Genomic DNA, 22,121 nt, shown 5'->3' with positions numbered 1-22,121 from the left:
ATCCTCTTTATGTGACGCCATTCAACGTATCCGCGGCCTTGAAGGCCTCTCCCTTCTCTACGAAATCGATTAGGATAAAGTTGGGTTTACGTCCGGCACTGAACTGTTTACATCCTTCGACATTATTCATGATCCTATAGGAATTCGTTAATGGGAGAGAAACAAGAGCAAATAGACAAGGAGGAAAACTCACGACTGAACGCCATTCGTCTCTGCTGCTTGGACAGGATCACTGACGATGACACCATCCCCAATAGGTAGGATGTTGACGTTCAAGGAATGGTTGATTACGAACATATGGTCATCAGCTGATAACGGGCCATCGATTCTGTCAATCTTGCATGGGGACGATTTGTCTGTTACGCTGAAAGGAGTTTCCCAGATCTTGGGAGAACTTAGCAGGAGAGGGTAGCGTTAGCTTTTAGGGCGGCATCGAGTCTCAGAATAGCTTACCATCTTGAACTCTGGCAAGATAAAGTTCACTTTCCGGCATCTAGAAATACAACGACACGTTTCCCGCTTTCGATCATCTCTCCCAGAATCGGCCACTCGCTAGCTTTCAAAAAGGGGTTTTCGGGAGTGATTGTTGGAGAGACAAACGCGAGATCCACTATTCCTGTCTTGTCAAAGATGGGTTTCCAAACATCACTGACGTCTTTGGAGTGAGGACTTTGTTCGGGTTCTTGTCGAGGAACGATTTGACGGTTTTGAGGTAGTCTTCTACTGAACCGCCGTCGAATATGATCTACAGGGAGTCCGAGGTAAGATAATCCTTCATGATTTGAGAGGCGATGCGTTAGGAACGTACGCAATCTGGTTTGAGGTCGAATTAGCATGATCGCCTAGTGGTATAGTAGTATGATGGACTCAAACGCACCAGTGTGACAAAACTTCAAGACTCCATCGTCGCTGCTTAGGTTTGAAGTAAGCCGGTGAGTATCCATCATTTGTTCTCTGTAAACCGATCATACTCGTGCGCCTGAGCTTGCGACATTCTAACGCCCATCTCGAGTTGTGCCGTGATATCGACAGTCTGGTCACGACCAACTAAGAAAGGTATTTGAGTCAGGAGAGAAGTCACCAGAATTTTCAGTTTCTCAGGAAGATCTCTACTTACGTTTGATAGGATTTTTGCTAAAGGCAAACGAATCGTGCGATCCGATGAATGTGACATCAGAGTATCTACGATCGCAAAATTCTGCGTGGCCGTTACAAACGGTTGGCTTTTCTCTGTTCGAAGGAGGAGGGTGAAATTCCGCATGAGAGGCAAACATAGGATAAACTTACCTCCTCAAAAACCATGACATGGATGGAAAATTGGAACTCGGCAACGGTAAAGCAGCCGCGAAAGTAATCAACAGCAGTACCGGGAGAAACTGACGAAAACTGGTGGTCATTATATCGTGGCGAAGGAAGGACAATTTGCTCGTGAAATTAATGTGAATCAGTTGGCGACCAGCGACCAAAAAAATTGAACGATTCAAACGAGAGGGCAAGAAAGGAGGGGGAAAAGGGCTGTAAGAGATCCTTGTCCAAGAAGGAAAATGTGGCACGAAGAAAAAGGAAGGCGGTGTAGACATCAACCCTTATAACCATCCTCACTTGACAGGTTGTTGCAATGACTCAGTACTTCAGTGACCGTGCAGGCGGTGGTCGGGACGGATTCTGTCTGGCTGTACCATCAACACTGACGCAGGATTAGTATCGAAGTCTACTAACGAACCTGTTGAGCAACTCACAGCGAGTCCGACCTTCTGAGACTCCCACAGTATAGATTCTCGATAACAGGACTTCATCTGCATTGAAAACCAGTAAGTATTTGTCGGGATCGCGGCTCAGGGCTGATCTCGAAGGCAGTATTCCTATAGGAGATTGGTCCAGCGTTTTGTTGTTTGTAGCGCGCCAAGAACAGCAACAGGAAACGAACTCAATAAATACATTGCTGTGTAGGAGTAAGCACACAATTCCTCGCCATTGGCGTTCGGACAGTCGGAAGTAGGTCTGCGATTTCTAGGATTGGTGGAAATATGAATTTCGCGATGATAGCGGGGACTGACTCAAATCGTAGTTCTTACTCACAATAAGGTGTGAATTGCGATCAGCCTGACGTTCGAGCTGCGACGCATTTCGACTAGAATAATGGCTATATTGAAGAGGAGGCGTCACATGAGAAAGATCTTAATGTACCTGTGAATCCACGAATAACGGGATTCCGAGGGTCGACCCACCTAAAAGAAAACCATTGACGGCAATCCCTTATATCACCACCCTGGGCCGATGTAACACGCTAGGTAGACCGGGCAATGAAGTAACAGCTATGTTTCTGACAATCAAAGGCTAAACTGTGTAGACCTCTTAAAGTGAACCGAGGGGTACACCGCACGATTTTATAGAAGGGGTTCCAAGCTCACCAGGGAACAGTTCTGAGGCGAAACCTTTGAGTCTTTCTCTCAACACAAAGGAGGATCGCGGCCGAAAATGGTGGAAAGGTAGCTTTCGAGTCCGATTACAGAAGTCAGAAGGCCACCTATAACCCTCCCTAAAGTAAGACTATGAACACGACATCGCTGGATGGACTCATACCTTGCTTTGAAACCACGAGCCTAGCCCGAAGGCTTCACGTTCCAGAGCTCGGAGTGTTGTCTATCGATACGAAGAAAGTTACACGAGCTAGAGAAGGTGGATAGAGGCGCGCATGGAATGTCATCTGCACACGCATCGTACTTTGACACTAAAGTGCAGCAGCGAAATAGAAGGTGTTGGTTAAAGTTTGGTCAACAGCACGTGTGCTCTTGATCAGATTTATATCTTATCGATTAGCGATTATCTTCTTTGTTTATGGGTGGCAGTGCTTTCCGAACTCTCACCCAACTCTCATCTACCATTCCAATTTACGAACCGTCTCGGGGCGCGGACCTCTGACAACATCGTGGAAAATGAAAGAAATGTATGTACGTCCTCTCACGTCCCCTTCTCACAAATACCTGAAGGTATTCATTGGGAATTCATATCCAGCCATATCCATACATTCTGATTCACCAAAATACGATTCTCCCAGACACATAAAGCTTGAATGGTCCGGGAATATTCTTTTATCTCAGGTTATCTTTTATCCCCTGTACTTCTCATCCTCCATTAAGTTCTCCGGAGAGAATTTGTTTGTTGTGTATGGGGACAATTATGACAAGATTATGACCCCGAGAACCCGAAATTTCTCATTCCACGCAGGTGGTGTCAAGCATCAAGAGTTGGAAGCTTGGTTCGACCTCCCGAATCTTTTGAACGGGAAGTCTAAGGTTCTTTCGGTGGATTTCCGCTTACTTAAGAAGACTCTCTTCATTTCAAAGTCTACTCACGATCAATGCCTTTCCATCAGTTCTTTATAGTCCGCCAGGGAACGTTGTAGGGCAGTTTGGGTAAGTTTTCTTGCATTTACATCGATCTGGGAACTTGCTTGACCTGGTAAAAAGCGTTCAGGAATAAGTGTAAATAGCCTGAAATAAAGACCACGCGTAAATAGTGAATCGAGACGGATGGTGAGGCATCAAATTAACTGGCATTATATTTCCACGAACCTACCACGAATAATACTTACGTGGTTAAGTTTGTCGTTCATCACAAAAATCCGGGGATTGGGATAATGGATTATCATGACGTGCCTGTGATATCTTATCCCAGAATCAGTATCATTTCCCTGCCAGATGATGGGATACCTTATTTTGGATTATACTGGATTAAAACCACGGGGGTAAACGCTAATTACGATGGCTCCTCATCTGCTGTTATCACTTATCTGACGACCTACCATCAAATATAATGTAGATATGACATGATATGACATTATCATGTTTGCCCTACACCGGGGCAAAAAAAAATCTGTAATGCTCATTTCGGCGTAATTATTTCATATATGGTGCACTTGATGTTGCTATATCAAGGATTTCTTAATTTCTGTTTCTGATACCAATTGACGTGACTGCAAGCTATATATAGAGTAACATATTATAATTATTATATTTTGGTTTAGTATATTTTACGGTTTTTAGAAGTTAACAGTCACATGCATGCAGTACCGAGTAAGTTAGTTCGTACTTACAAGTACTATTTTGTTGAAGGTCAAATTTAGGCCTGGTGCTAGCGATTTTGATTGCGTTACGCGCGCGCGCCGGCCATACCTACGACGTACAGGTTCATCCCCACATTCAAAATCTGAGTTTAGGACATGTAATATGCACTCATCTACTACTCTACCTGCTCTACAGGTGATGATCCTGAATATTATACAGTTCTAAGATGGTCACTGCTGATACATCTAACAAGGCCAACAAAGGCACCCCCTTGTCCTAATGTAGAAGCCCTACATTGAATGATACCCCATTAAATTTTGTGGCATGAAGGACTCCCTGTCACAACCAGCTTATTTTATTTATTACATCAGGCAAGCTATAGTCATTATGAGATAAGCAAACAAAAAAATTATTGGGGAGTTGTACGCTATGATGACGAAGTCAGAAATTCGGGAGTGAATGAACTCCACATTATTTCCTTTTGGAGATCATTCAGGGTTTGACAACTTAAAATATTCATACCGGATAGATGATGGAAAAATATATTGACTTGGTAATCTGCCCGGCAAAAGATAATGAATGATATTGGAGTATCTGGTTTCAACGTCCTGACACGTGGTGACAAACTGTGTAACAGTATATCACAATTCGCGATTTTTTGTGATGTTGAACTGGAAAAAAACGAGTGCTTGATTCAACTTCTGGTCAGTTTTATTCCCATCGAATGAATGCATGTGGCTTGGTCCTCAGGCCCTCGGGTTTACCACAAAAGCAGGACACATTAACCTAAGGAAACGTTTTGCCCGGCTTTCCTCCACTCCGTCCGACCGGCAGTCCGTACCTATTCAGCCGGGCGATTATTTTGTGGTTACTGTAACATAATCGAGCACGAAGGTACGTGTCACTAGAATGATCATCCTCAAATCCCCGTAGGGAAGTCAACCAGAGTTTAAACATGTACTGTTTGGAAACAGATATCAAGCGGTAAGATAGTCAGAACTTAAGCCCACAAAGTTTCTACTAAGCTTTTGATGCTCCCAGTGGCTGTTTGTCCTCCCGTTAACTAGAGGAGATCGTAGCTCCCACGGTGTCGCTCCCAAATATTTCGGTATAGGGAGAACTTACCATACTTAAGCCACGTTGAGAGGCTTGCAGAATTTTGGGCGGTAACCGGTCAAAGCCCAAAGGGAATGTTTCCGAAGGCTGGGCGGCAAGAGGTTAGTTAGGTCAAGATCCCGTTCATGGGGAAACTTAATTCGACACATAAACATCACCGCACAGGGAATGGGAGGATGTGAACGAGGTATTACGTGAGAAGGAGCGAATGATACATCATCAATGGTACCATGGCCATCTTGTAAGTACACGGTGGATTTGTTTTCAGTTATCTGGGCGGTGATTATCATTTCAGGTTACAGTCTACAGCTATGAATTTGAGAGGAGAAGAAAATGGGGACTTGGGTTCGAAAGGACTTGCGCCTTCCCTTGGAGCTTATCAGCACATCCAGCCGATGGTCCCGCCAATATCTTGGTCTCTTGCGTATGAACTCGGAGGTTTTCCTGTGATCTGCGGCAGAATATCACTCGATTATTCTGACCCGCCTGGAAATCATCAAAATTCAAAGTCTCTGGCGCCGCCAGCTCATCAAATTCGCGTTCCTCTCAACTAAATCTGTGACCAACAATCTTCCTCGTTCTGTCCCTGAAATTTGAGGCCCCATGATGTTCGGTGCGCTGTTCGTGGTCACGGAAGATGGTAACTGTAAGCTTCGATTTGTTGTCTGATTGATGGCCTAAAATAGTAATCTTGAGCGCAACAGCGATGGGTATCAACGTCTTTTGCCGTGGCGGCCGAGACAGAGGTGATCGTGATAATCTTTGTGGGTGTACAGAATCTACACGAATGCTATTAATTTCATCGGAATTCACTGGGTTGGAAGAACTCGAGGCAAACTCAGTTTTTGGAACATTTTCGATCGAATCGACGAATTTCCCTAAGTTCAACAGTCCCGTGTTGACGGAAACTGTAGACTTGTAGAAAAGTGCGTTCAGATCCCTTCAGTAAACGTCGAAGAGATATTTCAAGTCGTGTGAGGATGAAAGGGTTTACTCAAGGGTCTACACGGTCCGAACGCCACATGGGAACCCACGGGCCGAAGTCGCTGACTTATAAAGTCTCTGAGGAGCGTCTACCGCGAAGAGAGGTCTCTTCTTGCCCGCTTCAATCTTCGCCACCCATCTCAGACTTCAGTTTGTATTCTCCAATTTTTCCGGTTTCTGAGTCATTGTTGACAGAAACCGTTGTAAGTAGTCTTTTCATTCATTTACCACGGGATTAGTACTACCAAGCAATATTTTTTGAACAGGTTGATGACTCCGCCTGCGGCCTCGAAGTAGTGGGCTGACCTATCGGGGCAGCGAGTCCAGAGGATACATGAGTCGTGACTGTGTACCCAAACGAGAATCTCGGGACTTGGGTTTCAAGTGGATTTCTTCAATCCTTTTCAATTCATGACTACTCTCCGCCTACTGAGGCGTTTGACCTCTGAAACGAGAGACTCCGACGCATGAAATTAATAGTGTATCGAATACATACTGCTTAACAAATACCAGGTTGAGTACCTATCGGTGGGAAGGTAGGTCGGGTTGGTTCTAATCCCTCCCGGAGTTCTTGAGTTGATTTACTCGAGATCAAAGGATTGAACGGAAATACTCAAAGAACGAAGACCTCTATTGTTTCCGATTATTGTGACCGTACTCATAATAATCAGTGAATTCCATACAAATTCCATGTAGGCGCATCAGCTAAAAGCGAGAACGCGAACGAACCGATCATCGTTCCCGACCTCAGCAAAGTCACTACGTATCCACCAAGACGAGAGGGGCAATTTGGGCGAACCGGGTTAACGGCGGGCTCGGGCCCGCTCCACGGAAATGAACAGAACAAAACACAATAGGGGTGTTCAATCATGACTTATTCAAACTCCGCCAGGCGCGAAATAATTACGTGTAAGGTGTCATAATTATTTTTTAGTGTAACGAATTTTAGAATTGAACACCCCTAATAACCCAGACTTAATTAAGCGTTTTTGTGCTCCATCCCGGCTTCATAACCGCAGTAAACTGAAAGAAGTATCGTCAAGAGCCTGGGCTAAACTCTACGGTAGCGGTTTCGCTACCGAGCAAGTTAGGCCTTGGTTAGGCCGCGCGAGAATATTTCTTTTCACACTGAAATAGATTGTGTTCTATTTTCGGCCTTTTGACCTTCCTTATCAGTCGAATTGATTGTTCTTATTCGCGCCACTGCACCGGCGGGGGTATTGAATATTCAATTCTCACCCGCTACCTGGTTTTTCCGTTATTTAGCCAAAGCGTCCGAGGTCCCCACAGTTGCTGTGGTAACGGCCTGCACTCCGGCCTGCACTTTCACATTAGTAAAATGGTTGACCCTTCCGGTCCCCGGTATTTCGAGGGTTCAGCCGCTCTTCGGAGAAGTTGAAGTTCGATGAGGAGTCACGCAATAACTCATTTACCATGTATCTGAGGCACATATTGAACGAGGGGGGAACATTAGATGTGCCTGCATTAATCCTACCAAGGCACGGATTTTAATTATGTGAGGAATCGTGTCAGGAGATCTCCCCTTGGCGGCCTGAGGTATAAAGCTTGTCAAGCCGGGCGGTTTCTACGGCTTCTAAGTTCTCCATGTAGGGTCGGCGTTGATTTGGGGTGGACCGACATTCCCACTTACCCGAGGATACGCTCTGAAGTAGTTATTAAAAGTCATCCTGTTCGTGCAATCAGATCGAGAAAACTCCCTCGAATACAGCTTAACTAATTCCATCATAACGATAACCTTGCGATAACCCACACCCACTAAAACCGGTTCAAGCTCAGAAAGTAGGGGACAGGTGCACCTTCCCGGAATGTATATAGGGACCCCCACGAAAGCCCTTGGAAGTAATGGCATCAGCTTTCAGGTTACGGCTTGTAGGGGAAACCACGCGGTACATCGATTAAGCAACCCGCCTGACCAGTAACTACAAAGTAACTAGGTAGAATATTAATAAAAGGAGTGAATTGTAGATCGGTGTGGAGTTGGCATAATCGAAAGCTTAAACGAGTGTGATTGTAAAGGACTACTGAAGTACATTATACAGAAACAAAAAGACGGTGTTTTGATGATACAGGAATTACTTTTGCCCTTCGTTTTGTTCCTAATGACGGAAAATAAATTTCCTCTATTCCTCCGAGGTCCACCACCAGCGGTGATTCGCAGGATGGTGATTTCAGGGCGATAGGACCCGACGCGAAAGGACAACGCGCCTAGCGCGATCTTCCAAGTTCAGACGAGCGGTCATAAAGCTTGTCCGTACGTCAAACTAGGGAAAAGAGTGGAGGAAAAGAAAAGCCGTGATGGGTAAGTTGAAGAAATAGAGAGAGGAAAAGTTATAGACACACCTTTGGGGCGCAAAAGTATCCGTTCCCGGGTGATAAGAATTTTGCGGGAAGAGACCGTGTGAGTATGGGCGAGAATATGAATATGGCGAGCTCGAGGAGCTTGGCGACTGTGATTCGGAATTGACAGACGGTAGGGAGGGAAGGAATGTCGAAAAAGGTATATCAGCGATCGCACTAGTAGGTGGCGGGAAAGGTTCTACGGAAACTTACAGTCAGTGACTTGGTTTGTCCACTCATTTGAGCTTGGGAACTTGTGAGGGTGTACGCTGACTCCCAACCATCTTCGAGGTCAGTCCTGGGACCCACTACGGCTGATACGCGCGTCCCGAGGTGGAAGAGATTGGTATTATTGCTTGTCACCTGCCTGTCGGTACCTTTGCCTCGGACGATACGACGTGTATTCAGCCTACGGGAAAAAGGTGGGTGAGGTCATTCTAAAAACTTATAGAAGATCCTACTCACGTCGCCATAAATGATATGGCGTAGACTGATGAAGATGCCATCAATTACAGGAAAGGTCACGAGGGAATAGAAATACATACATTTGCTCAGGATAAAATATGTTGCGGCGAATACAAGGTTTGTCGGCATGAGGTTGTACTGCGAATCATTAGTACGCTTGCAAAAACTTCTATATATAACTCACCAGAATCAACGTTGTCAAGCTGACAGCACTAAAGTTCCCGGCATTATTAATTATTCCTCGTTCATAAGTGAAGTTACATACCCAGTAACAGCTCCGGTGTTGATAGCGTAACGCACCAAGCTGCTGACCAGAGTATCTGACCTAACGTATCAACGGGAGATAAATGAGTGCGATGCGCGAATGGCAACTTTGGAAAATCGTACTGCTGATATCCAGTTCGGAGTCGATTGAGGAAGTAACACAGCGAGACGGCGATCGCAATATCTGTCAAGACGCCAGCGCCCAGAGCGATCGACCCTAGCGTCTATCACAAACATGTTAACCACAGCTCCGCTTAATTAAAATCGAAAACCGGCCTGACTCACACGTATCTTCACTGCGGCGAAAATGGTCGGAAGCTTGAACCTAGTAAGAGAGGATTCCTTTTGAGTTGGTTGCGGAACGGTTGGGTGGGTGGAACTTGACGTACGCCTCTACTGTGAATGCTGAATAGTTGGAGGTGGCGTTAAAATGATGACAGCTAAGTATGGACGCGTCAACGTACCCAATGAAAGGCCTGAGTTGTGCGAAAGAGACGGCATCAGAAATGATTTTTTTCGCTTCGGGAACTGTGGGTTTAATAGCACCTAGCTGGGAGAGTACCAAGACCATCTAATATGTTGTTCAGATCAATATCACAGGTGTTTGGAGCTTACGCACCACAATGGAGGTTATGTATACGTTGCGTTCGCTGACTTCACGTAAAGGCATCTCAAATCAGAACTGCGTCCAGAGCAAGGAGATAGAACGGTCCTTACATCTCCATACGCGCAGAGTAAAGTTTCTGCGGATATCGTTCGCTTTTCAGGATGTGGGGGAAGTTAGATCTGAGGGATAACGCACGTTTTCACAATAGCTCCAACAATTGCCTAAACGTGAATTGAGTTCACGAGTACGGTAGGGAAAGGTTGAATTCTTGCTCACCCCAATCGTTTGTTGCAACTTTAGACCAATGAGTGAGCGTGTTCGTGCCAAAATTTTACGCGGTGTAACTCACGATTATGGACCTTCAACGCGTATGAATCAAATGCAAACTACATGATAGGGTTTTGTCATACACACCAAGTAGTTTCAGCCTTGAGCAACACCAATATGTTCGCGTAATTTGTAATTCCGTAGAAGTATAGGATGTGGCCTATCATTACTTGATCGGCTGTCTCCATACAGAGCAGAAGAACGACCTAGTAGGTAAGATGTTTCAACAAATCGTGTTCCAAGGAGCGGGGAGGAAACTCACCAGAAACTTGTATACCACGCGGTCTTCTGGGTAGTTCGAAAAGTAGGTGAACACCTGCGAGAACAGTATTCCGTATATACAGCAGGACACCGCGAATCCAACTAGCACGGCGCCCAAAGTGTTGTCAATCGTAACACTGACGGGTAACGCCGACATTGGTTTTGAGGGAAGGGATTGAAGAAAAGAGAGTGGGAGCGTATGATGGAGGGAAAAGGGGAAGATGGGGATGTTAAGGGAAGTCACTCTTCGCCAAATCTTCCCCATCAGGTATAAGCTGGTATAAGTAGCGACCACGAACAGAAAGAAAGAAAAATCACCCGCGACAGATCCTTACTTCCCGATTGGAGTGTGTGTGACTCTGGGTCTTAATCCGGAAGTGATTTAAATGCCGGATCTGAAAGGAGTTGAGAGCGCCGAGGACCGTGCATTGAGAACTGCATCACACAGTTTAAGGTACTTGTGATGTCGCAGTAGAGTTAACAAAGACCGATCGGGACTGGAATCGAGGTGCAAAAGTGAGTGGACTCCGCGACGGTCTGCAAAACAGCCCGAGCGCAAATGTCGGCAAAAAGTAACATGGCGACAGTCTGGCAGTAATGTGAAGATGGCGGTCGGCGGTAGTCAAAATGTATCGGACTTGAAATTGCTGTGGGGGCGACTAGTATTATCAACTCAGGTGAGCGTGATAGCTGTATCAGAAAGCTTCCGTTCTTCCCCTGATAGGCTTTGGAGTAGAGGGGCTTACATTTATTAGAACAAAGAGTGTTTATAAAATACACTGGATGCGAATGAATCTTGTAGCTCGCACTAGGTATATGAGCGAACGCAGACCCAACAGCTATGAGCTTAATAAGCATGCCACGGATATGCCTGGGCAGGAGATGATGGACCCTGGACGGGAGAAATCAATATCTCCAACGCAGGAACAGGAGTACTTGGATAATTGACTCACGTTGGCTAAATAGGGATAATCGTACGCATCTGATAAAACGGAGATTTCATGCTGTACCTGTACTCCGACTTCCAAAGGACTCTAAACAAAGAAATCAAATTGACAGCAATACAGGAGATGGAGTATCGGAACCAACTTTGATTGGTGATGGCTGATAGATCGGAGACAACTGCTGAGAGTGCCGCGAGTTGTAGTTCACGACGAACCTCGGTAAGCTCGGGCTGCCGACGGAGGCTGAACTGGTTTCACGATCCGTGCCCTGACCCCGTACGACTCTCCGCGTGTTCAGAGTACACAAAAGGGAGAGTGCATACACTGCGCCGAGCTTTTGATTTTAGCTTTATAGTTTCATAGCAGGAGTAAAATCGTACAACGACTGAGATTGTAGTAGAACGGCGTGAACTGGAATGTTGTGGGGTGAGCGTCGTACTGATGAAAGGATCAGCTTAGAGCCTAACGGAAGTGCGGAAATGACCAACAAAAATTAATGCCCCGAGACTCATGACGCTAGTTAGGAGCCCGGTGTTAATAGCATAGAGGGAAAGCTTGTAAGCGAGTTGTTGGGATCTAATCAGGAAATAGTGATTAAACGTTGTCGCGGATGGATAATAAGTGAGGAAAGCTTACTGCCCAAACCCTGTTCGGAATTTTCGTAAGTAGTAGCACAGGGTCAGAGCGGTGATAGTGTCCGTCAATGCCCCACTGCCAAGGGACAAGGAGGCGATCAGCTAAATGTATACTCATTAAGTAGTCCCGGATTTAGAAAGACAATTCGCTCACCCTGAGTTCTTCCGCACGGACTAATTTCTGCAACATGAAGCTTGAAGTGGGGCATCAGAGAGAGTTGCGGCGGGAATACAAACACCACATGCCTCTTGACAGTATAAGCTGACAGCTACAGTGTTAGCGTCACCGAGTACGTTTCAGGCACGTTAAAAAACATACTGATACTGAGACCTAGGTAGAAGTGAGAGATTCAGTACGAGAAACGAAGGCTAGTTGAAATACTAACTCAGTTGCGAGAGGGTTAAGATTGCCTGAGAAGAGAGATAAGTAAGAGGTTGAGAACCGTCCGATAAAGCAATCTCTGGATGGGAGTAGCTCACAATCAAACCGGTGATATAAACATTGTTGCTGACTGAGAACTAGCCATGAGTGAACCATCCATGGAGTCGGCATTCGTACGACTTACATCTCCAAACACGCATCGCGAAACATCTGATGGCCTTGATGGTCAGAGAGTCCACGCCTATGACGAAATTTGACCCACAATTTCACGATTGTTCCTACGGTTGCCTAAGCTGAATATGAGGGAAATGATCCATATGCTTCAGAGGAAAACACGCACTCCGATGGCAACCGGGAGCTAAGATCGACCGTAAAATCCTGACAATCTTCACCGAAGGAGACAAGTCACGGACCATGAGCGACCAAACAAAATTATCGACAAAGAATGCAGCTGGATTCGTGTAATTTCTGCGCAAGGATTATTTTTTTTTTTGCGTAAGTCTGATTGCTTTTTTTGAGGATGGAATGAAAACGCACGAAACCACGTAATAGTAGAGATAGTGTCCAATGGCCGCCTCCTCCATTAGCTCCAGCATCCTATGGTTCAATCCTCTCATTAACTTGGTCCAAAATCGACATTCAAAACGCGTTTTACCCTATGACGCTGACCTGGCCGGTCCACAAGGACTTAGCCAACGACTCGGATAAGAAAGGCGCGAAAGATGAACTTACTATAACCTTATATACCATTTTATCGTTCGGGTACCTTCCATAGTAAATGAACACTTCTTTTGAAAGAAAGCCTAGGATAATGCAGGAGAGGCCGAAACCAATCAAGGCAGCGCCTAGAGTATCATCGACAGGTGGGATGGCAGGGGTCGGTGAAGACATTGGAGGAAGAAAAAAGAGGAACAGGTCCAGTCAAAATCATCGTGTGGACGCTGTACTTGGGTTTATATGGGATGTGCGGTACTGGCAATGGTGAGAAACGGGAGAGAAAGATGACCGGTCACGAAGGTCGAGGCTGTCACTCACCGCAATGCGCATGTGATAACAAGATAAGATAAGATGACTCATCGCATAGACTAAGCACAGATTTATTCTCACCTAGAAGGTAACTTGAAGTACATCCAGTTACGTCCGGTTCTCAAGATAGTACGAATAAAAGATGAGAGCAACGTGAGAGAATTCATCGTCGAAAGTGGCAACAAGGACCGCGGTCATAGTTGGACCGATGTCCATCATCACAGGTACAAGCAATATGCCCGGAACCGTTGTACTGTCCGAGTTCAATTGAATTTCTTGCAAGGATTCCCATTTCCACGTGGACTCTGTAGTCGGGAGCAATGTGAATACATACTAGGTACAGGTACAGATGTATTATTGCATATCTTCGCTTTCTCCCAATTTCCACCAACAAGGGATTCCACAGCACTCACAGTTTTACGCATTCATATCTACAGGAACCGTGTCTTCAGTATTTGTTTCCAATCTGTTTCGAAATATCCTTCGGCCCCCTCGTTTTAGCTCGAATACCCTACCTGCTTAATCGAAAACTACACATAACATCGGGACGGCAAGATCGGAATTAGAAGCTTGTAAATGCAACACTGGCGACAGAAACTAGATTCACGAAATGAGGGCCAATACTATGGTCTCTCGTCTTAATGCATGCTATGAGTAATAAAAGGCTCCCCGCCCCGTTGCCGTTCGTCCACCGCGTTGCGGCAGGATAAAGCAGACTGCTTGTAAAATAAATGCGAGGCTATTGGTCGGAAGTCTGACGGGTATCGGTAGCGTAGAGAAGAAGTCCCGTTTGTAGGTAAGAAGAAGTAAACGAAGAGCGACGCCGCAGAAGTCAATTGATGCAAGGAGATTTCGGAGATAAGGTCTGTTGTTGGAAGGCTCGAAAATGCGAATCAGCTCGGAATTGTTGGAGAAGGCTCGGGAGGAGAAGGCTCGAAAATATCGCTCAGCTCAGTGGGGCTCAGAGTGGGAGGGGAAGAAAGGAATTGTATTTCTCGGTACAACGTTGACAGATTTTATGTATCGTACTAAAGCCGTGCGTGTGAATAAAAGAAGAGCAATAAAAAAAGACTTATATGGCTAATCTACTTCTTTCCGTGATAAGATAATAGATAGCGAGAACCTAATCAAGGGTTATTAGGACATCGTAGGGTACAAATAGGGGCAGATCCCCACACTAGAGGCACACCAGAGGACACCAGAGGACACCACCAGAGTACACCAGAGGCACACTAGAGGACAACACCAGAGGACACCAGAGGACACCAGAGGACACACCAGAGAACACACTACAGAACACACCACAGGCATAGAAACATTCCTGAAGTACAACTTCCCACTGTCACCTGACACTATGTTTGGTATTGTTTATTGAGAACACCATTGCCGACTTGTCCGGCTTTTTTTCGGCTTTTTCCCCACCAACAATAGGGAAAAGCCGACAAGCCGCAATCTATGTCCCTTTTGGGACAAGCCGGTACCGAGTGCGGACCCGGCGACAGAGGTAAACAGGGTTACGTAAGATTTGCCGAGAGTCGAATAAACCGTATTGACAGCTTTGTGGGCTTTTCTGATCCATATATGATCAAAAAAGCGACGAAAAACCGCTTTTGGCTTGCCTGCCGTCAAAAAAGCCCAAAAAAGGCAAAAAGAATTATGTCATTTTGCTGATGAAATATCTTTCCAGCTGAGAAACTGGTGGTCACAACAGAGGATCCCTGTCACAAGAAACTATTACAGCTGTTTCCATAATCGTAGGCCGCTCAGAATAAAATTTGATGATGACCAAGCAGGTCCCACGACCCCAACGCACCAGATCTACGGCGTGGCTGACTTGACTCGCTTTCTGCTTCACGTGGGTGCAAGTGTGATATTTGTGTGATATCTATGATATCATTATGGCGTGGGATCTGCTTGGTCATCGTCAAATTTTTTTCTGAGTGGCCTACGATTATGGAAACAGCTGTAAATGTCTGTAAAAATTCTCCAACCTAATATAACAATACAACATAGCAATATAACAATATAACAACATATCTCTGCGAGTTTGTCCAACTCATATGCACTTACATGTCTCAACAACCAATCAATTTTTTGCCCGGAATCATTTATATGACATGTCAGTGAGTCTGCCGGGATAAACATACTGATATAACTTCACCACCACATTCTTTAAGGCTGTGACCTGAACTAAGCTACTTATGTTATGCTCTTGGCACCTTGTCAGATATTAATTGACTTTGGAAACTATATGCTACTCAAAGGACAAAAAATTCCAGACCCAGAATTGATACTTCCTCACATTGTCAATGCACGACCACTTGCTCCCGTCAAATTCCTAAGAATTATTCTCAATGACTCAAATTGTCTAGTATATAAACATTTAGGAGCCTTGTTGCTGCTTCCAGAGTGATGTCTTGCGATGAGAAGAACAGTAGGGACATGCTACGGATACAGAACAAGGGAGGAAGGAACATGCCAGGGACACATAAGGAGAAGCACACTACTTATGGACGGCCCCCCATATCGCACCTATATGGGCACCCGCTGGATCCCGCCCAAATCTCGTCCGTTTCCCCCAATTTTTTTTCCGTTGCAAAGCCCTCCTAAAGGCCGTCATTCGGTACCACTTACCCCAGGTCCCATTCGCAGCCCTTCCCCTTCGACGGACGGTGCATGCCTGGGCACCCAAAATCGGCATTTTTGGCTCATAATCGCCTCGTCCACCCCACCGTTCCTTTCGGTCTTGGTGGAAGAAACGTTCTTTCGGGACCAGGGAACATTTCGTCCCAGGTGCCCGAGAGGGACGGAACGATTTCTCTTGCTGTAAACTGCCCGGAGTGCCGCAAGCACACCCACAACTTGAGGCCAGCAACTATTTGGCCTTCATAACTTAGCATCCAGCTGCTCGTTTTTCGAGGTTCTGGGCTCGTTTCAAAGCTACGAGTCCGGAAACCGTTCTCGCCCACCTTCACTCCACCTCTAGAGTGCTTTTCCACCTCCCTGTAGCCAGTGCAAGCGCTGCAGGCCGATAAAAAGCGACTGTTTGCTCTGGGTCTGTCTGTCCTTCCCTCCGTTCCTCTTGAGTTTGGTGCAAGAAATGTTCGTTTATGCTCTAAAAACATTTCGTTACACTTCCACAAGCTGCCCCGACTTCTCGCTCTCGTTTTAGACTCCAGTAACCGATTGTTTCCCACGATATTTTGAATCTTTGGACTTTGTTTCCGAAAGAATACATAAATAAAAATTATTTTGGCATTGTGTGTACCCTCTATCACCTACGTTAACCTTCCAGACCACTATTCTGAGCGTTCAGACCTGCTAGAGCCCAAACGGTTGACCATCTCTTGTCCGCCGCTCACCAGTTTCCCAATTGGGTTGTGGCAGTGTAAACCGTACTGGTACGGAAATTTACCTGTCATGTTTTGTAGTGATATGAACACACGACTCCTTGGGACTTGAAATTCGAAATTTTCATAAAATACTCACATGTTGAGCTCCTTAATTAGATAGGAACTTGTATGTTACCCGCCGTATATTCCACTTCACGTCCAAGCCTGCAGATACTGAATTCCCACGATTGTTTAAGCCTCGGCATCTGGTCCAGAAAGCCGAGTCACCGGCATCTCCATCCGCCATGTCGGGATGTCACCTGCTGCTGGCGCGACAAAATCCTGGGAAATCGTCACCAGATCAGGCAAACCCTATTGAAAGCAACAGGGTGCAAGGCTGTTAGCCTTGATGCACAGTGGATGACTTACTTTGTAAGGGACTTGAGAAGATAACTTGTTAGAGTTAAGAGGTAGGATATTCGTATAGAACAGCCTGTCTTTACAGGTTGTTTCTACCTAGCTTTTATACTACTTTGTAGGTATAATAATAGGTATGTCGTGCTATGTCGTGCTGAGCACGTCTGTGTGAGTTAGAACTAAAGATAGTATCTAATGAATGTGTCTGAGTAACAAGGTTCTTGTTATCTCTAGAGGTCATATAGCTATTGGTAGATATAAGTAGATGTGAGAGAATGCTCAGTCATCTACTGTGAGGTCTATAAGCTATTGGTAGATAAGTAAACTATCCATGTGAATGATAGTGTAAATATAGTGACAGACGTATGTACATGAGTAACTACTAATGTCTATGGAGTCTTGTGTCTAAGTCTTGTGACTGACACGGTCACATGTTAAACGATAAGTTCAACACTCCCCCTCACTGAATTCATGTGGTATAGTAATACAGAATCAGTGGAAAGTTAATCCAAGTTCTTTACGGCATTTTTCAAACTTGATTTTGTCTAGGTTCTTCGTGAGAAGATCTGCAGGATTTTCGGTTGTAGGAGAATAGAAGAGTGTAATCTTCTTTTCGGTGATGCATTCGCGAATGTGATGAAAGCGAATATCCATGTGTTTGGTTCGCTTTTCTTGTACTTCGTTACTGCTTAGAAATAGTGATCCTTGATTGTCGCCGATTAGTGGAATTGACTCTAATGGGAATCCTATTTCTCCAAAGAGGTTTTCAATCCATCTAATTTGTCTAGCACAGTCGGATAGTGCCATGTATTCGGCTTCCGTAGATGATAATGCAATGGTCTTCTGTTGGTGTGAAACCCAACAGACTGGTGCATTGGCAAACTTGATTAAATATCCAGTGTGTGATTTTCGATTACTAGGGTCTGTTGCCCAATCTGAGTCGGAATAGGCCATGAATCCCATGTTCGACTTTCCATCGTATGTAAGTGTATATTTGGAAGTTCCTCTGAGGTATTTGAGGATATACTTTGATCGATCAAGATGATCTCGGGATGGATTTGCGCCATGCTGTGATAGTTTAATAACAGCATGTGCAATGTCAGGTCGTGTTCCAAGCATGAGGTAAAGTAGTGATCCTATTACTGATTGGAACTGTGATCGAAGTTTTGGATCTGGAGTATTTGTATTGGTAACCGGTGTGTATCCACCAGGTAATGGTGTGTTTGCTGATTTTGCATTTGTCATATCGAATCTTCGGATTACTTTTTCAAGATAGTCGCATTGATCAAGATAGATTTTTCGATTTTTGCGATCTCTCCTGATTCTCATTCGAAGAAATTCCTTTGGTTCTCCTAAATCTCTGCATTCCCAGACTTTCATAAATTCCTTCTTCTTTCTATTGAGAAGGTCCTTGTTGGATCCCATAAATAGGGCATCATCGACATAAATGATGGCAATAACTGTTTTGCCGTTTTCTTGGAAGATGTATACGCCAGCATCTGAAGTGCATCGTGTGTAGCCCATTTTCATCATTGATTGTGTACACGTATGCCACCAAGTTCGACTGGCTTGCTTCAGGCCGTATAATGCTTTGTGTAACTTCCAAACCTTGTCTTTATCCTTGACGAATCCTTCTGGTTGTTCCATAAAGATTTCTTCCTTTAACTCGCCATATAGAAAGGCGGTTTTAACATCGAGCGCTGAGATTTCCCAGTCTTCTAGTGCTGCTAATGCCAGAAGTAGTCGTACGGTTTCAAAGCGTACAACTGGTGAAAATAGTTCGTCATAATCTATGCCTTGGATTTGTGAAAATCCCTTTGCTACTAATCGCGCTTTGTAGCGTCCATCCGACTTCTTGTCGAATACCCATCTACATTTGATTGGTTTCTTATGTGTAGGACGGTTTACTACTGAAAATACTTGTCTTTCATTTAGTGATTTCAGTTCTTCTCCACAAGCTTTCAACCATTCTATCTGTTCCTCTTTTGGGCGAAGATTTAGGATTTCAGAATAAGACCAGTCTTTGACTGTATCAAAATCTGGTTTGATAGCGGATGAAAGAAATGTTTTAATGAATTGTTTTCCCCCTTCCTGAATAAGTCTAGTCAGAAGCGCTTTCTCGGAGCTTCCTTGTTCAGGAATGACAGTTTCTTTTGGTTTTACTGGTATTTTTTCAGGTATTCCAAGTGGATTAACTGTCTTTTGCCAACTTCGCATGCCTTGTTGTTGGTTTTCAAGAGGATCGCCTGTGTAGACGTTTCCTTCTTGTATTCTAGGTATGTGAATTCTAGGTTCGACTTCTCTAGGTGGCAAAAGATCTCTTATTTTCTGAGATCTCTTATGAGTTCGTGGAGGAGGTTGTGGAGGATGATTCTGTTCATGAGGTTTTTCCTGAGGTTGTTCATCCTTGGGAATATTACATTCAGGATCCGGTATAGGAGTCTCATCGTCAGAGTCATCATTGGGAAGATTCCAAAATTCGTCAAAAGCGTCCTTTTGGTTGGAATTTGGATGGTGATCATTGTGATCATGACCGTCGTAAGGGTATTGGGAAAAAGGCGTAGAGTGGATTGGTTTGGAAGATTTGTCTATCTCAATAGATCCAGGTGCTTCTTGTTTGCATTTAGGAAACCATGATTCATCAAAAGTAGCATTGGGGCTAACAACGATAGAGTTGCTAGTAATGCGCATAAAACGATAAGCTTTCGATCCTGGTTCATAGCCAATGAAGATCATTGCTTCTGATCGTGGTGCTAGTTTGTTTTTGCGTACTTCTTTATGATTATGAACATAAGCCCCACAACCAAAGGTTCTGAAGTATGAAACATCAGGTTGTTTGTTGCTATAAATTTCTACAGGTGTTTTCCAATCTCTGGAATGAATTGGAGTTCTGTTGTATACATGAAGAGCTGTCTCAATGGCAAATTGCCACCAGCTTTCTGGTGCACAGGCTTGTTGCCGAAGTGTCTCAGATTTGTCTCGTAGCGTTCGATTGAAACGTTCTGCTCGTCCATTTTGTTCATGTATGTGCGGTGCAGATGACTGGATAGAAATTCCATGTTGTTTGAAGAATTCATCTGAGTTCCTAGAGAAGAATTCTCCCCCTCGATCGAAGCGTAGCTTCTTGACTTTTAGATTGGATAGGTTTTCCACTAATGTCTTCCATTCTTTTAGCTTTTGGAAAACATCCGATTTGTTTCGTATAGGGAAGACCCATCCTAATGAGGAAAAGTCATCGATCATAGTCAGGCAATACTTGTTTTGCTGATATGAGTGGGTTGGAAATTCTAGTACATCTGCATGAACTAATTCTAATTTCTGAGAGGCGCGTTTGTTAGAAGATGGGTATGATTTAGCTGTCATCTTTCCTTTAGCGCAACCTTTACAGATTCCTGTAGTTGGTTCACGAATCGTAGATTTGGTGAAACCTTTGCATGAAGTTTGACACTTGCGCAGCACATTGTAAGATGCATGTGCAAAGCGTTTATGCCAAATAGATGAATCTATGTTTGCAAGAGAAGCCATTATGATTGAAGGTGATTTCTCCTTGGAGAGTATCTTTCCATCAACCCATTTGAGATTATCTGTCCCACTACTGGGATATCCAGTTAGGATTTCAGAATGATCTCGTTTGGATCTGAGAGAAGTTGCTCGATCGTAAGACAAGGTGTAGTACCCTTCTTGTTCGATCTTACCAGTGGATAGTATTCGATATGGACTATGGCATTGGTACATGACTGGAAAAAGTTTTATGACACATTTGTGGCCGTTAGGTTTATGACATTCTATGAATACTGTTCCGAGACCAGTAATAGGCGTGTTAGCTTCACTGCCTGCACTAGTCTGAACTGCGATCGGGTTGCTTAATTCGTGATAGTCAACAAAATCATTGATATTTGGAGTCATATGATGTGTTGCTCCACTATCTAGTAGCCATTTCTCTTGCTTTTCTTGCTTATCACTCATTGCATTTGTAGAAAACGCAAATATATTGTTACATACAGAAACATTGTTACAACCAATTGTAGTTATACAAGAAGTTTGATCAGTGTTGTTCTGTAGTGAGTGATTAGCATTGAGCTTTGAAGTAAAAGAGAAATCTTGCCAGCATTCATAGTCACGACCATAGGTGTCTTCACCATTGTATTCGTAGTCGTTGTAGTTGTGATAGTCATTGGGGGTCTCGGACTCTTCCATTTGTCGATCTTCGTAGGAAATTCCATCAGAGAAACGGTGTCTTCTGATGTATCCCTGTGAAGTTTCTCCATGTCTTGTACAATCCTTCCAGCTGTGTCCAATATGTTTGCATTTGAAGCATATGCGTTGTGGACAGTACCTGAAGACGTGTTCCGTACTTCCACACTTGTAGCATTTCTTCTGCAATGGTGAATTGTTGCTGAGCTGTGGTCTGGGGGGTCGTCCGCCAGTACTCATTCTTGCAGCTTTGGAAATTCGCCTTTTATTTTCCTCTGCCATTCTTTTTAGGTAATCTACCCTGCTCTCCTTTTTCCATGGGCTTTTACCAGTATCAACTGGTGGCCAGTTGAAATCTTCAACCATTGGATGAAGCTTTCGGCATTTTTGACTAGGATGAGTGGGGTTTCGGCAGTGAGAACACCATTGAGGTGGATTGAGGGGACAGTTAGCACGAGAGTGCTTAACCGATTCGCAGATATCTCTATTCCCTGGAAAGCATCACTTGTACACCCCCCATCAAGCCGTAAATTTTAAAATGAATAGGATCCTAGGAACCAATAGTCTTAGGGTTAGGGGGTTAGGGGGGGTTAGGGTTAGGGGTTAGGGGGTTAGGGGGTTAGGGGGTTAGGGGGTTAGGGGGTTAGGGGTTAGGGGTTAGGGGTTAGGGGTTAGGGGGTTAGGGGGTTAGGGGTTAGGGGGTTAGGGGTTAGGGGGTTAGGGGGTTAGGGGTTAGGGGGTT

General features: G+C 44.6%; 4 protein-coding genes across 5 annotated transcripts; all 4 read right to left on the bottom strand.

Annotated features, from left to right (window-relative positions):
* Window positions 1–7: 7 nt before the first annotated feature.
* On the bottom strand, window positions 8–297 carry E1B28_002895 (uncharacterized protein; the record flags this gene model as incomplete). Its single annotated transcript, XM_043159845.1, has 2 exons — window positions 8–134; window positions 194–297. 2 exons carry the CDS (start codon window positions 295–297, stop codon window positions 8–10), a joined length of 231 nt encoding a protein of 76 aa, XP_043001799.1.
* Window positions 298–610: 313 nt separating this feature from the next.
* Window positions 611–1,580, bottom strand: E1B28_002894 (uncharacterized protein; the record flags this gene model as incomplete). The annotated part of the gene is made up of 6 exons (XM_043159844.1): window positions 611–745; window positions 809–813; window positions 878–912; window positions 972–1,047; window positions 1,118–1,230; window positions 1,288–1,580. The coding sequence occupies 6 exons, from the start codon at window positions 1,578–1,580 to the stop codon at window positions 611–613; spliced, it is 657 nt and encodes a 218-aa protein (XP_043001798.1).
* Window positions 1,581–8,060: 6,480 nt separating this feature from the next.
* On the bottom strand, window positions 8,061–10,701 carry E1B28_002893 (uncharacterized protein). The gene is made up of 19 exons (XM_043159843.1): window positions 10,451–10,701; window positions 10,276–10,394; window positions 10,211–10,220; window positions 10,138–10,155; window positions 10,057–10,082; window positions 9,972–9,997; window positions 9,874–9,908; window positions 9,801–9,825; window positions 9,719–9,730; window positions 9,644–9,659; window positions 9,540–9,579; window positions 9,378–9,478; window positions 9,256–9,315; window positions 9,175–9,202; window positions 9,071–9,128; window positions 8,991–9,015; window positions 8,739–8,934; window positions 8,529–8,635; window positions 8,061–8,449 (listed from the first exon to the last, which is right to left on the bottom strand). The coding sequence occupies exons 1-19, from the start codon at window positions 10,604–10,606 to the stop codon at window positions 8,425–8,427; spliced, it is 1,083 nt and encodes a 360-aa protein (XP_043001797.1). The 5' UTR covers window positions 10,607–10,701; the 3' UTR covers window positions 8,061–8,424.
* A 462-nt stretch (window positions 10,702–11,163) lies between these two features.
* E1B28_002892 (uncharacterized protein) lies at window positions 11,164–13,583 on the bottom strand. 2 transcript variants are annotated; one of them, XM_043159841.1, is made up of 19 exons: window positions 13,518–13,583; window positions 13,143–13,434; window positions 13,066–13,079; window positions 12,948–13,007; window positions 12,824–12,878; window positions 12,751–12,768; window positions 12,673–12,698; window positions 12,595–12,620; window positions 12,509–12,540; window positions 12,415–12,439; window positions 12,348–12,359; window positions 12,275–12,290; window positions 12,183–12,222; window positions 12,030–12,130; window positions 11,882–11,969; window positions 11,774–11,831; window positions 11,539–11,717; window positions 11,403–11,483; window positions 11,164–11,341 (listed from the first exon to the last, which is right to left on the bottom strand). In XM_043159841.1, the coding sequence occupies exons 2-19, from the start codon at window positions 13,299–13,301 to the stop codon at window positions 11,297–11,299; spliced, it is 1,035 nt and encodes a 344-aa protein (XP_043001795.1). In that variant the 5' UTR covers window positions 13,302–13,434; window positions 13,518–13,583; the 3' UTR covers window positions 11,164–11,296. The 2 variants fall into 2 exon arrangements, with proteins under 2 accessions (XP_043001795.1, XP_043001796.1); XM_043159842.1 differs by having other exon boundaries at window positions 11,539–11,831.
* Window positions 13,584–22,121: the final 8,538 nt, after the last annotated feature.

The sequence above is a fragment of the Marasmius oreades genome, chromosome 11, assembly GCF_018924745.1.
Source record: "Marasmius oreades isolate 03SP1 chromosome 11, whole genome shotgun sequence".
NCBI lineage: Eukaryota > Fungi > Basidiomycota > Agaricomycetes > Agaricales > Marasmiaceae > Marasmius > Marasmius oreades.
Note: the sequence above shows the minus strand (reverse complement) of the source record. Positions and strands in the feature narration are given on the sequence as shown.